General features: G+C 45.8%; 1 protein-coding gene across 1 annotated transcript in view; it reads left to right on the top strand.

The window, feature by feature from the left end:
• The window catches only part of sorl1 (sortilin-related receptor, L(DLR class) A repeats containing), a 58,549-nt gene that overhangs the window by 33,919 nt on the left and 11,863 nt on the right, over positions 1-12,767 (top strand). The window contains exons 15-34 of the mRNA XM_063016250.1: positions 251-379; positions 595-680; positions 1,054-1,226; positions 1,316-1,447; positions 1,552-1,643; positions 3,915-4,161; positions 4,278-4,416; positions 4,631-4,804; positions 5,347-5,460; positions 5,556-5,678; positions 8,345-8,464; positions 9,023-9,148; positions 9,691-9,801; positions 9,940-10,071; positions 10,644-10,775; positions 10,855-10,989; positions 11,115-11,267; positions 11,354-11,524; positions 12,107-12,235; positions 12,314-12,440. Coding sequence (XP_062872320.1) covers positions 251-379; positions 595-680; positions 1,054-1,226; positions 1,316-1,447; positions 1,552-1,643; positions 3,915-4,161; positions 4,278-4,416; positions 4,631-4,804; positions 5,347-5,460; positions 5,556-5,678; positions 8,345-8,464; positions 9,023-9,148; positions 9,691-9,801; positions 9,940-10,071; positions 10,644-10,775; positions 10,855-10,989; positions 11,115-11,267; positions 11,354-11,524; positions 12,107-12,235; positions 12,314-12,440 — 2,745 coding nt within the window. The remainder of the gene's footprint in view (positions 1-250; positions 380-594; positions 681-1,053; positions 1,227-1,315; positions 1,448-1,551; positions 1,644-3,914; positions 4,162-4,277; positions 4,417-4,630; positions 4,805-5,346; positions 5,461-5,555; positions 5,679-8,344; positions 8,465-9,022; positions 9,149-9,690; positions 9,802-9,939; positions 10,072-10,643; positions 10,776-10,854; positions 10,990-11,114; positions 11,268-11,353; positions 11,525-12,106; positions 12,236-12,313; positions 12,441-12,767) is intronic.

Genomic DNA, 12,767 nt, shown 5'->3' with positions numbered 1-12,767 from the left:
CGCCACAGTCGTTCCACTTGGAGGCCTGAAATGAGTAATTCATGAAGCTGAACACAATAGACCGAGTCATTCAAGCTGCTGTAGGCTTGGCTTAGACATCTACAGTTGGTCTTCATTTCTCTATCATTAAGTCACTGTTACATGTCCATTCAGCTCCGGGTAAAATGTTCCCTACTGACTTGAAGATTAAGAATCATGATAAATGACAGAAATGCTTCTCTAACGCTGCCCCTCTCTCCTCGTTTCCCAGTGATTATGGCTTCAAGCTGAGTGAGGATCTTTCTCTCCAAGTCTGTGTGCCAGATCCAGAGTTTTCAGGCAACTTAAACGCCCCTCCTGTGCCCTGCCCAGCGGGCACGACCTATCGTCGCAGCAAAGGGTGAGATAATAATAATAAGAAGAAGAAGAATGATAATGTAACGCACAGTGTGATGTCAGATTAAAGCTGTGAGTTTGTGTACTTGCAACAACAGCACCGCCTAGTGGTGAACGTGCGGAAATGACATAAAAATGCACCTCGATTTCTCATAATGACTGAATATGTTTATAAAAGCTTTGCAACTGTACCTGAGGGCTGGTTTGCTGTTGCTGCAGGTATAGAAAGGTGCCGGGGGACAGCTGCAGCGGTGGAGACGTGGAGGCCAGGCTTGAGGGAGAGATGCTCCCTTGTCCTGTCGAAGGTCAGAATCCCAGATTGTTTTTTTGATCATAGGTCTGTCTCACTGTGTTTACACTAGCAGCTGCAGGTCTATTTAAATGTCATTTGTAAATATAAACTTGACAAATTTTGATTCTGTCTCTTATTGAAAATATATGGTGCGTCATAAAGAGGAGAATCAGACAATGGTGACTATGGACTGTTGAGTAGCTGAAGTCTCGTATCAAGCCATTATGGGCAAAAACTGCAAGTTAGAGTCCCAGGAGAAAAATATATTATAAAGGTTCTTCAGCAAATACCTCACTGTCAGATGTCCGCATACTTTTGGTCTTATACTGTATGTTTCTCACTATGAGTGTATAAGTGGACGTCTGCTGGTTATCGCCCCCCTGCAGAGAGTAACGAGTTCATCCTGTATGCTGTGAGGAACTCCATCCACCGCTACGACCTGGCCACGGGTGAAGATCAGCCCCTGCCCCTCTCAGGCCTCCGTGAGGCCATAGCGCTGGACTTCGACTATGAGATGAACTGTCTTTACTGGGCTGATATTTCACTGGACACCATTCAGGTAAGAGCACTTTTACCAGAGCTGGTAAGAGTGAGATCGCGTGTGATGATCTGAACGTCCAGTGAGGATCTCGCTGTGTGTCTCTGTAGAGACTGTGTTTGAACGGAAGCTCTGGACAGGAGGTGATCGTGAGGAAAGGACTGCAGAATGTGGAGGCGCTGACCTTCGATCCAGTCAGCCGGCTGCTCTACTGGGTGGACGCCGGAGCTCAGAAGATCGAGGTAATACCAGCCTGAAGGAGACAATGGGTAGAATATAAACATGGGTGCGGTGGAGTTTAGTATTTGGAAGGTTGGTGTCACATTGGTGACCCTCTTTTGCTCAGGTTTCAAACCCTGATGGGGATCTGAGGAGCACTCTGGTGAACTCTTCTGTTTTGGAGCATCCTCGAGCCCTGACCCTCTTGTCTGGAGAAAGGTATGGTAATGTCCAGACTTTTGATATAGTACAAACGACATTCTGACACCTACAATACACAAGGACAAAAGTATTGGGACGCCCATTTCTAATTGTTGGAATTTATGTGTTTCAGCCACAACAATTGCCACTAGGCATAATAAATCAATTACTTAAAGGAAATGTTTAGGGAAGGCCCTTTCCTGTTCTCGCATTACTGTGCCTCTATGACCCTAAGCTTGGTTCAAAGAAACTCCAGTGGCCTGCGCAGAGCCCTGACCTCAACCCTACTGAACAACTCTGGAATGAACTGGATCATCAGTTGAGGTTTTCTTGACCAACATCAGCGCCCAGCCATACAAACACTTTTAAGACTGAACGGGCACAAATTCCCACAGTAATACTTCAAAGTCTTGTGAGTAGCCTTTTCAGAAGAGTGGCTGTTCACTTACAGTGTATCACAAAAGTGAGTACACCCCTCACATTTCTGCAGATATTTAAGTATATCTTTTCATGGGACAACACTGACAAAATGACACTTTGACACAATGAAAAGTAGTCTGTGTGCAGCTTATATAACAGTGTAAATTTATTCTTCCCTCAAAATAACTCAATATACAGCCATTAATGTCTAAACCACCGGCAACAAAAGTGAGTACACCCCTAAGAGACTACACCCCTAAATGTCCAAATTGAGCACTGCTTGTCATTTTCCCTCCAAAATGTCATGTGATTTGTTAGTGTTACTAGGTCTCAGGTGTGCATAGGGAGCAGGTGTGTTCAATTTAGTAGTACAGCTCTCACACTCTCTCATACTGGTCACTGAAAGTTCCAACATGGCACCTCATGGCAAAGAACTCTCTGAGGATCTTAAAAGACGAATTGTTGCGCTACATGAAGATGGCCAAGGCTACAAGAAGATTGCCAACACCCTGAAACTGAGCTGCAGCACAGTGGCCAAGATCATCCAGCGTTTTAAAAGAGCAGGGTCCACTCAGAACAGACCTCGCGTTGGTCGTCCAAAGAAGCTGAGCGCACGTGTTCAGCGTCACATCCAACTGCTGTCTTTGAAAGATAGGCGCAGGAGTGCTGTCAGCATTGCTGCAGAGATTGAAAAGGTGGGGAGTCAGCCTGTCAGTGCTCAGACCATACGCCGCACACTACATCAAATTGGTCTGCATGGCTGTCACCCCAGAAGGAAGCCTCTTTTGAAGTCTCTACACAAGAAAGCCCGCAAACAGTTTGCTGAAGACATGTCAACAAAGGACATGGATTACTGGAACCATGTCCTATGGTCTGATGAGACCAAGATTAATTTGTTTGGTTCAGATGGTCTCAAGCATGTGTGGCGGCAATCAGGTGAGGAGTACAAAGATGTGTGTCATGCCTACAGTCAAGCATGGTGGTGGGAATGCCATGGTCTGGGTCTGCATGAGTGCAGCAGGTGTTGGGGAGTTACATTTCATTGAGGGACACATGAACTCCAATATGTACTGTGAAATACTGAAGCAGAGCATGATCCCCTCCCTCCGGAAACTGGGTCGCAGGGCAGTGTTCCAGCATGATAATGACCCCAAACACACCTCTAAGACGACCACTGCTTTATTGAAGAGGCTGAGGGTAAAGGTGATGGACTGGCCAAGCATGTCTCCAGACCTAAACCCAATAGAACATCTTTGGGGCATCCTCAAGCGGAAGGTGGAGGAGCGCAAAGTCTCGAATATCCGCCAGCTCCGTGATGTCGTCATGGAGGAGTGGAAAAGCATTCCAGTGGCATTCTGTGAAGCTCTGGTAAACTCCATGCCCAGGAGAGTTAAGGCAGTTCTGGGAAATAATGGTGGCCACACAAAATACTGACACTTCAGGAACTTTCACTAAGGGGTGTACTCACTTTTGTTGCTGGTGGTTTAGACATTAATGGCTGTATATTGAGTTATTTTGAGGGAAGAATAAATTTACACTGTTATATAAGCTGCACACAGACTACTTTTCATTGTGTCAAAGTGTCATTTTGTCAGTGTTGTCCCATGAAAAGATATACTTAAATATCTGCAGAAATGTGAGCGGTGTACTCACTTCTGTGATACACTGTATAGGTCACTTTATTTTAATACCATTTATTTTTTAAATGGAATGTCCAACAAGCTCATGGTCTGGTGTCCAAATACTTTTGGCCATATAGTGTATGTAGGGGAACAAGCAATCCCTCTGTGTTTTGTAAAAATAAGATCTACAAACCTTATGTTTGTAGATAGGAATGTTAGTCTTACCGTGACCCTCTGTCCCTGTTAGCCTGATGTTCTGGACGGACTGGGGGGACCGAGCAGCTGGTGTGTACCGTAGCTGGATGGACGGTTCCAGTGTGTCCCGCATCGTGTCAGAGGGCGTACGCTGGCCCAATGGTATCACGGCAGACGAGCACTGGCTCTACTGGACCGAAGCGTTTGGAGACCGCATTGAGAGGGTCGACTTCAATGGCGGACAGCGGACTGTGCTCATGGAGGGCCTGCCTCATCCATACGCCATAGCTGTGTTCAAGGTAGGACTGCCAGTCCTGCCAACTTTCTGTCATCTTTACTGTGATTTAGCAAATTTCACAGCCTCAACTGTGTTGACCTTTTTAAAATTATGTAAATGTACTTTTTGCTTTTTCAGAATGACCTTTACTGGGATGACTGGTCAAGGAAGGGCATTTTTAGAGCATCTAAAACAGGCTCGTCAGACAATGAGCTGTTAGTGGGTAGGCTGACCGGAGTCATGGACCTTAAGATTTTCTACAAGGGTAAAACCAAAGGTCAGTTATTAGAACAGATGTTGTTTTTATGACAGTATTTAAGACAGACCATATATATATATATATACTGTATATATATATATATATATATATATATATATATATATATATATATATATAAACTTCCACAAAACATTTTGATAATCACAGCTGTCCCAGTGACCCAGATGTGATTTTTCTCTGTTGTTTAAATTCTCATACCTTGTATTCGCAGGTCACAACGCGTGTGTGGACCAGCCGTGTACCTTGCTGTGCCTGCCCAAACCTGGCCACGCGCATAGCTGTGTGTGTCCAGACGGCGTGGCCACTACCACACTGCCGTCAGGAGAACTGCAGTGCCAGTGTCCCTCTGGGTACCAGCTCCAGAACAACACGTGTGTGAAGACAGGTGAGAAACTCGTACATACGTGGTGACTTCAGTATCACTTATAATCTGGTCTATAGTGCCAGGTCACACCAGCGCTGAGATTCTGAACTCCTGGCTTCGAATCTCGGCTCTGCTACCGGTCGGCTGGCGTCTTGTAGCAGGCATAATTGGCTATCAGCATTGCTTTTTTCCTTTTATTTTCCCTGGCTGCTCCTGTATTAAGGTGTCACCACAGTGGATCATTCTGGTCTGCATACCATATTTGGCACTTTTTTTTTTTTTGCCAGATGCCCCTTTTGATACAACACTCCTTATTTTTATTTGGGATCGTCACTGAGAGCACACTGACAAGTGCACCTCCCAATGGCTAGTCTGTTTCGCCCATCTTCCTTTCATGCCTGTACAGACGACCGACCGGCTGATAGCCCTGGCAAGATTCGAACCCTAGATCGAACCCTGGATCCCCGGATCTCAGCAGTAGCAGTCTAGGCTACTTTACTGCTTGACCACCCTAGCGCCCTGTGATCCTTCCATTTAAGTCCTGTTATTTATTCATTACACAGAACACACCTGCCTGCCCAACCAGTACCGCTGCTCTAACGGCAAGTGCATCAGCAGCATCTGGAAGTGCGACAGCGATAACGACTGTGGAGACATGAGCGATGAGCAGGAGTGCCGTGAGTAGCAGGAACCTGTACCGCTTCGATCCTTCTGTCTGCTCGTGTGTCTCAAGGGCTTCACTGCGTTTTTCTGTTTTTCTGATCTTGAGCAGCCACGACGTCATGCGACACGGCCGTGCAGTTCCGCTGCGTGGATTCGGGCTCCTGCATCCCTCGCGCCTTCAAGTGTGATCACGAGGACGACTGTGGGGACAACAGCGACGAGGAAAACTGCGGTGAGTGGATCAACAGTGTGTGTGTGAATAATTTTTAGTTTTTATGTAGCCAATTTAATGATTTAGGATTCACCCTTCATCACATTTCAGAAATATTTAGCCTGGTCAGGGTCTAAACTGAACATGAACTAAACTGTACACTATGCTTCTGAGTCAGATTGCTAATATTACTAATATCTTATTGATTTGGAAGCTTATCAGTCACTGTTGTCCGAAAGCAGCATTATTTCTCATCCACAGTAAAAAAATGCATCTGATTTGAAATAACACCCTTTTATTCATCAAGGTTTGGGACCAGCATGGTACCAGGACGCATTATAGATAGATAGATTCTTTATTGATCCTTTGCAGGAAATTTCTTTGTTACAGCAGCTCAGACAACAGTCAACAACAACTTCTTGTATACATACAACATTAACTTACAGTGCAAAAACAAGCAATAAGATAAAAATGTACAGTATGGTACTATATACATGTAAACTTTTTATGGTGCATGCATAGCATACAGAAGTAAGTATTTCTTATAAATGATTTATTTGAATTATTGTGAACTGTTAAACAGTCTGATAGCAGTTATAAGAAAGGATTTTCTGTAACGTTCAGTCCTGCATTTAGGAGGAATCAGTCTGTGACTGAAGGTGCTCTGTCGAAACACCTCCAGGGAGTGAAGTGGGTGTGAATGGTTTTTGATAATTGAGTTAAGCTTTGTGAGCATTCTTAACTCTGCTACCTGCTGAACTGAGTCCTGTTCAGACCCCACTATGGAGCTGGCCTTTTTGATCTGTTTGTTTATTCGGTTTGTGTCCATTGTTCTAGCACTCTCACCCCAGCAAACCACTCCAAAGAAAAGAGCACTGGCCACCACCGACTGATAAAAGGTGCACAAAAGGGGCCTGCTGATGTTAAAAGATTTCAGCCTTCTTAAGAAGTACAGTCTGCTCTGCCCCTTTTTGTACACCGTCTCCATGTGTGTAGACCAGTCCAGCTTGTTGTCCAGCTGAACTCCAAGGTACCTGTAGCTGGGTACAAGTTCCACCTCAGTTCCTAGGATAGTAACTGGCTCAGGATCCCTCCTCCTCCTTCTAAAGTCCACCACCATTTCTTTGGTTTTTGTGATGTTTAGTTGTAGGTGGTTGTTGCTACACCAGTCCAAAAAGTCTTTAACCGTGCCCCTGTATTCCTGCTCACATCCTGCCTTAATACAACCCACGACTGCTGAATCGTCTGAAAACTTCTGGAGAAAACAGTTGTCTGAGTTATATTGAAAGTCCGATGTATACAGCGTAAACAGGAAAGGCGACAGGACTGTTCCTTGTGGGGCCCCCATACTGCTCAAGGTTTTAACAGAGACACAGTTTTTAAGTCACACAAACTGTGGTCTAGAAGATAGATAGTCCAAAACCCAGGAGACTAGAGCTGGTTCCACATTCATCTTCAACATCTTTTCACCTAGCAGTGCAGGTTGAATAGTATTGAAGGCACATGAAAAGTCGAAAAACATAATCCTCACAGTAGCGTCCACACTGTCCAGATGAGCATGAGCCCTCTGTAACATGTAGATGAGAGCATCATCCACGCCGATGTTTTGTTGGTAGGCGAACTGTAGAGGATCCATGTGTTCCTTCACTCTGGGTCTGATGTGAGCAAGGACTAGTCTCTCTAGCGACTTCATAACATGTGAAGTAAGGGCGACAGGCCTGTAGTCGTTGGGGTTTGTTGGGTGTCTCTTTTTGGGAACAGGAACCAAGCAGGAAGTTTTCCACAGTTTTCCATTATTGTGTGTCCCAGCCAGTGCCCAAGCCTCGATTCACATAATGCCATGTGCCTTCTGTATTTGTGAGCCCAGCCTGGGATTGAAACCCCCAAAACTCAGGCACTGTCGTTACCAGCAGCGTGACTTTTACAAGCTCACTTATTGTGCATCAAATATCGCTGAAAATTACAAACTTTTAGCCACTCAGACCGTTTACAGATGTGAAACACTTACAGATGTGGCCAAAGCTATAGCATTGATACCCTTACAGCTTCTTTTACATAGCTAAATGGTCTCTCAATTAAGCTGAAACTGCCTTGATGGCGCTCTGCACAGATTCAAGGCAATGAGGCAGCAAAGCAACCCCAAAACAACACTGAGCCTCCTCTATGTTTCACACCATGATATAAAGCTTTAACTTTGTGTCATCTGTCTGAAGCACATTCACCCAGAAGGGCTGTGGTTTGTCAATATGCATTTTGGCAAAGTCCAGCCTGGTGTTTTTGTGTCTTGCTTATGAAAAATGGGTCCATGTTATAATAAAATGCAGAAGTATGAATATTTTTAGTCACATCTTAATAGGCACCAAATGCAGAACAATCTGTTTTGTTCCTTGTTTGTTTATAAAGTTCCCCACATCATCATTGCTGCAAAGCACAGAAACTAAAGTTCCTCATCAATCTCCATGTCAGTAACCTCTGTGGGCTAGCGAACACTCAAGTTGGTTGATTTTAGTGCCAGGCGTCGTGGGAGAACAGAAGTTGACCTGGTTCTTCTGAAATGAAACAGTCCTCGTTTTTCTTTGGAACCTGACAAGGTTTAGGAGTTTGGAACCCTGCAGTTCAAGCCTCAAGAGTTTCCAAAGCACATAGAAACATGTCTCTTGATTCTGTCTGTATGTGCTGCTTTACAGAGTCTCATCAGTGCGGGCCGGGCGAGTTCACCTGTGCTCGAGGTGTGTGCATTCGTGACTCCTGGCGCTGCGATGGGGACAATGACTGCAGAGACTGGTCTGATGAAGCTAACTGCACTGGTGAGAGCATCTACTCTATTCACTCCTTAGCTCATCTAGACATACACTATATGGCCATAAGTATTTGGACACCTGACCATGAGCTTGTTGGACATCCCAATTCAAAAACAAATGGTATATAAAAGTGACCTCTACAGCTGTATCAACAGGCTTCTCACAATACTTTGAAGTATGTTTGTGGAAATTTGTGCCCATTTAGTCAAAAGGAAAGAGCATTTGTATGCCTGGGTACTGATGTTGGTCAAGAAAGCCAATTCCAGAGCTACTGAGGGCTCTGTGCAGGCCACTGGAGTTTCTTTAAACTGAGCTTTTCTTCATGTCTTTATAGAACCTGCTTTGCACACAGTGGCACAGAAACGGGAAAAGGCCTTCCCTAAACTGTTTCAGCAAAACAATTTTTTTACAGCTGTTAGCAATTGTTGTGACTAAAACACATGAATTCAATGATCAGACGGGGCGTCCCAATACTTCTGTCCATGCAGTGTTTTATCCTAACAGTTGCAGAATGACATCTGCATTACTACAATCCGCTTGATTGTATATTGTATTGTATTTCAGCCGGCCGGCACACGTGTGAGAGCAGCAGTTTCCAGTGTCACACTGGTCACTGTATTCCTCAGCGCTGGGTGTGTGACGGTGATGACGACTGTCAGGACGGATCTGATGAAGAACCCAGTAACTGCGGTAGGTGGTCTGACGCTGCACAGTAACACACAGAGCATGTGCATTATTAAGCTCACACACACACACACACACACGTAGTGAACACTGGGAGAGGGAAAGAAGTAGGGTCACGGCAGGTCTGGTTTTTTTTGGAGTCACTGGGTACAATTTAGTGACATACCAAGGACAGGATGCCAATCTCCTAGTCATCACTGTATGGAGCCACCTGATAAGACCACTGGAGATTCGAACCCTGGATCCCAGAGGCGTTGGCTGGCATAATTTCTCACAGTGCCACCCAAGTGCCTTGGAGACAAAATATGCATTTGATGCATTTTGACTTCACTGCGCTCTGCACAGATTCAAGGCACGAAGCAACCCCAAAACGACACTGAGCCCCCTCTATGTTTCACACCATGATATAAAGCTTTAACTTTGTGTCATCTGTCTGAAGCACATTAAATATCTCTTCTTTGTGATGATTTTTTAGAAATAAATTACTCTAAAAGTTGCATTTCATTTACCGTCCCAACTTTTTTGGAATTGACTTTTCTCTTCTGCAGAGGGCGATCGCTGTAACGGCTTTCTGTGTTCCAACGGCACCTGCCTGCCCGCCAGCGCCCACTGCAACGGTGTGGAGGAGTGTTCGGGTGGTGCGGACGAACAGCACTGTGGTTCGTATTCGAAGCGTGTGTGTGTGAGAAGCAGGAGCAATAATTATTGTTTCACTGTCAGGCTGGGTGTGAATCTAAAGCGGTGTGTGTGTGTGTGTGTGTGTGTGTGTGTGTGTGTGTGTGTGTGTGTTTGTGTAGACCCGCTGTGCACACGATACATGGAGTTTGTGTGCAAGAACAGAGCTCAGTGTCTCTTCCAGTCTCTGGTGTGTGATGGTATAAAACACTGCGCTGACGGCTCAGACGAAGACGCTGCTTATGCCGGCTGTTGTAAGAACCTTGTATATTTCTTTACGTCCTTCTGTTTTTACTCGGCTAAGTTTATCAAAACAGCAGTACAGCCTCGGGGGTGGGAATATTCAAGTTTGGGGGTGTTCAAGGAGGGTATTTTGCTGCTCACGTGCTCTTCGTGGACCCCTTCTTTACGCCCGTGCTTCTGCACAGATGCTTCTACTCGCTAACCAGGGTCCTTGCACGGCGTTTGAAGACCCCACCTACTTAGTCCGGTCATTTCCCCACCCAGCAGACGCGGTGGCCAATGTGTGTCTGCTGCAGGCACTGCCAATTGTCCCTGCGAGATGGCGCCCAGCCGATCGGGAGCAGAGCCAAGATTCGAACTGGGGTGTTCAGAATCTCAGCGCTGGTGTGCTAGCAGAATATCCTGCTGCACTACCTGGGCGCCACAGTCGTACTTTAAAAAAAATTCTTGACAGGACTTGGACAGGACGTCAATCCATGTTTAAAAATAAACCCCCAATATTTGTAGCGTAGGACACTGAGGACATGAGGACACTGTGTAGTATTGTAGAACAAAGCAGAGCCTCTGTTTATGTTTGCTCCAGCCACTCACCCTGAGTTTGAGAAGAAGTGCGATGCCTACAACTTTCAGTGCTCCAACGGCGCGTGTGTGAGCCTCGACTGGAAGTGCGACGGCATGGACGACTGTGGTGACTACTCAGACGAAGCCAACTGTGGTGAGCGACACCTCCATCTTAATTAGCGTTTATGACCGTGTGCGTTTTGGCTCTGAGTCTCTGTGTTCTCTGTCGGCAGATTCGCCCACCGAGGAGCCGGGCTGCTCGCGTTACTATCAGTTCGAGTGTAAGAATGGCCGCTGCGTGCCCACTTGGTGGAAGTGCGATGGTGAGAATGACTGTGGAGACTGGTCTGATGAAGCGCAGTGCTCAGGTTTGTACCCACCGTACTCCACCCTCCCTCAGACACAGCCCATTATGTCTGTCTAAGAACAGGCAAATACTGCATCCCTGTTATTACCATTTTTATCATCAATGTATGTGTGTGTGTGTTGGCAGATGGAATTGTACCTCACACTCCTGCACCCCGCCCTGCCTCCTGCGCTCCTAACCGATTCCACTGTGGCTCCGGAGCGTGTATAGTGAACACCTGGGTGTGTGATGGCTATGCGGATTGCCCTGACGGCAGTGATGAAGTGGGCTGTCCCGCAGGTACGTCTGTATCTTACACACACTGTCTCCCAGTTATATGTCATCATCTCTGCACATCCATCTCACTCTGTGTGTGTGTGTGTTAGTCTCCAACAGTTCAGTGACTCAGACACCAGTGGTCACTGGTGCTCCTGACCCGGCTGGCCGCTGCGCCAGGGGACAGTTTCTGTGCCGGAAGCCCCCCACCTGCATTCCAGAATGGCAACGGTGCGACGGTCAAGCCCACTGCCAGGACAACTCGGACGAGTCCGGCTGTCGTAAGTCCCCCCTCCCACACACACACACACACACACACACTCACACACTTTCAAGGACCATATTAATGATCCTAAGAAACATGTTAGCACCTTGTGGAATTCAAATCATGAAGAATTGAGGCTGTTCGAAGAGCGAATGGGTCTAATAATGTGTCCAGTAGGCATGCTTGCACCTCAATTTAACAGAATTCGCATTTAACAGACAAAATCTGGAAAACCTTACATGAGTGAGTTTTGCCTGCAGGCTCGCTTTGTTCTCTCCTTTTTCTGGGTGTTTGCTTAATCTTTGCAAGTTCTAGTACTTACTTATGCACCAGTGCTGCTCCAGTAGCCACCAACAGAGCTTCAGAGTCAGAATAATAGATACTCTGAGTCCCCACTATAAAAAAAAATCAAATCCACCACACAAAGTAAATAAAAATTCTTCCCAGTAGTACAGGACACCAATTTTAATGTTTATTTAGAGGTTTTACATGACATATTTACATGAACTCACTGGGGACCAGTGCTCCCCTCTTTTAGTCCGTTAATTCAATGTTCCACTGTATAGACACCAAAAGCTCTGTTTGTTTTCGTGTGCAGCCACCCGTGGGCCTCTGGCTTGTGTTAACGGGACTCTGTGCGCCGACGGAGAGGCGTGTGTGATAGACACCGAGAGGTGCGACGGCTTCCTAGACTGCTCAGATCACAGTGACGAGGACAACTGCACCGGTAAGACGAGCAAGCCAGACATTAGTTTTGAGTCTAACTGTGAAGTCGGCTTTTAATCGTGTACGTTTTCTTCGTCAGCTGACTCGATGGTTTATAAGGTCCAGAACCTGCAGTGGGCAGCCGACTTCTCCGGTGCCATCACACTCACCTGGTCCCGACCCAAAAACATGCCCCTGTCTTCCTGCTCTTTTCTCATCCAATACAGGTAACATTTCTTTCACCTCAGACGTTTCGTGTAGAACCCATAATGCACCGATTTTTCAGGATGGAATGAGGACTTGTTTGAATGTTGTGTATTGGCGTCACCTGCTGGCTAAAGCTTGTATTGCAACGAAGCATCAGTGGGCTAAAGTCATGTACAAAAATATTTTATTGCATATTTATTGAGGCTATAAAGCCTCAAATACTAGAATAGTATTAGATTGGATTTTCCACAGTTGATGGAAATGAAATTTCAGCTAACTCTAAAGCCCAGTAATGCTAAAATCTCTTTCATTTGTACCGGAACTAGTGTAAGCAAGACTAATTATCT

This window comes from Trichomycterus rosablanca, chromosome 20 (assembly GCF_030014385.1).
Source record: "Trichomycterus rosablanca isolate fTriRos1 chromosome 20, fTriRos1.hap1, whole genome shotgun sequence".
NCBI lineage: Eukaryota > Metazoa > Chordata > Actinopteri > Siluriformes > Trichomycteridae > Trichomycterus > Trichomycterus rosablanca.
This window is presented reverse-complemented; position numbering and strand designations above follow the sequence as displayed.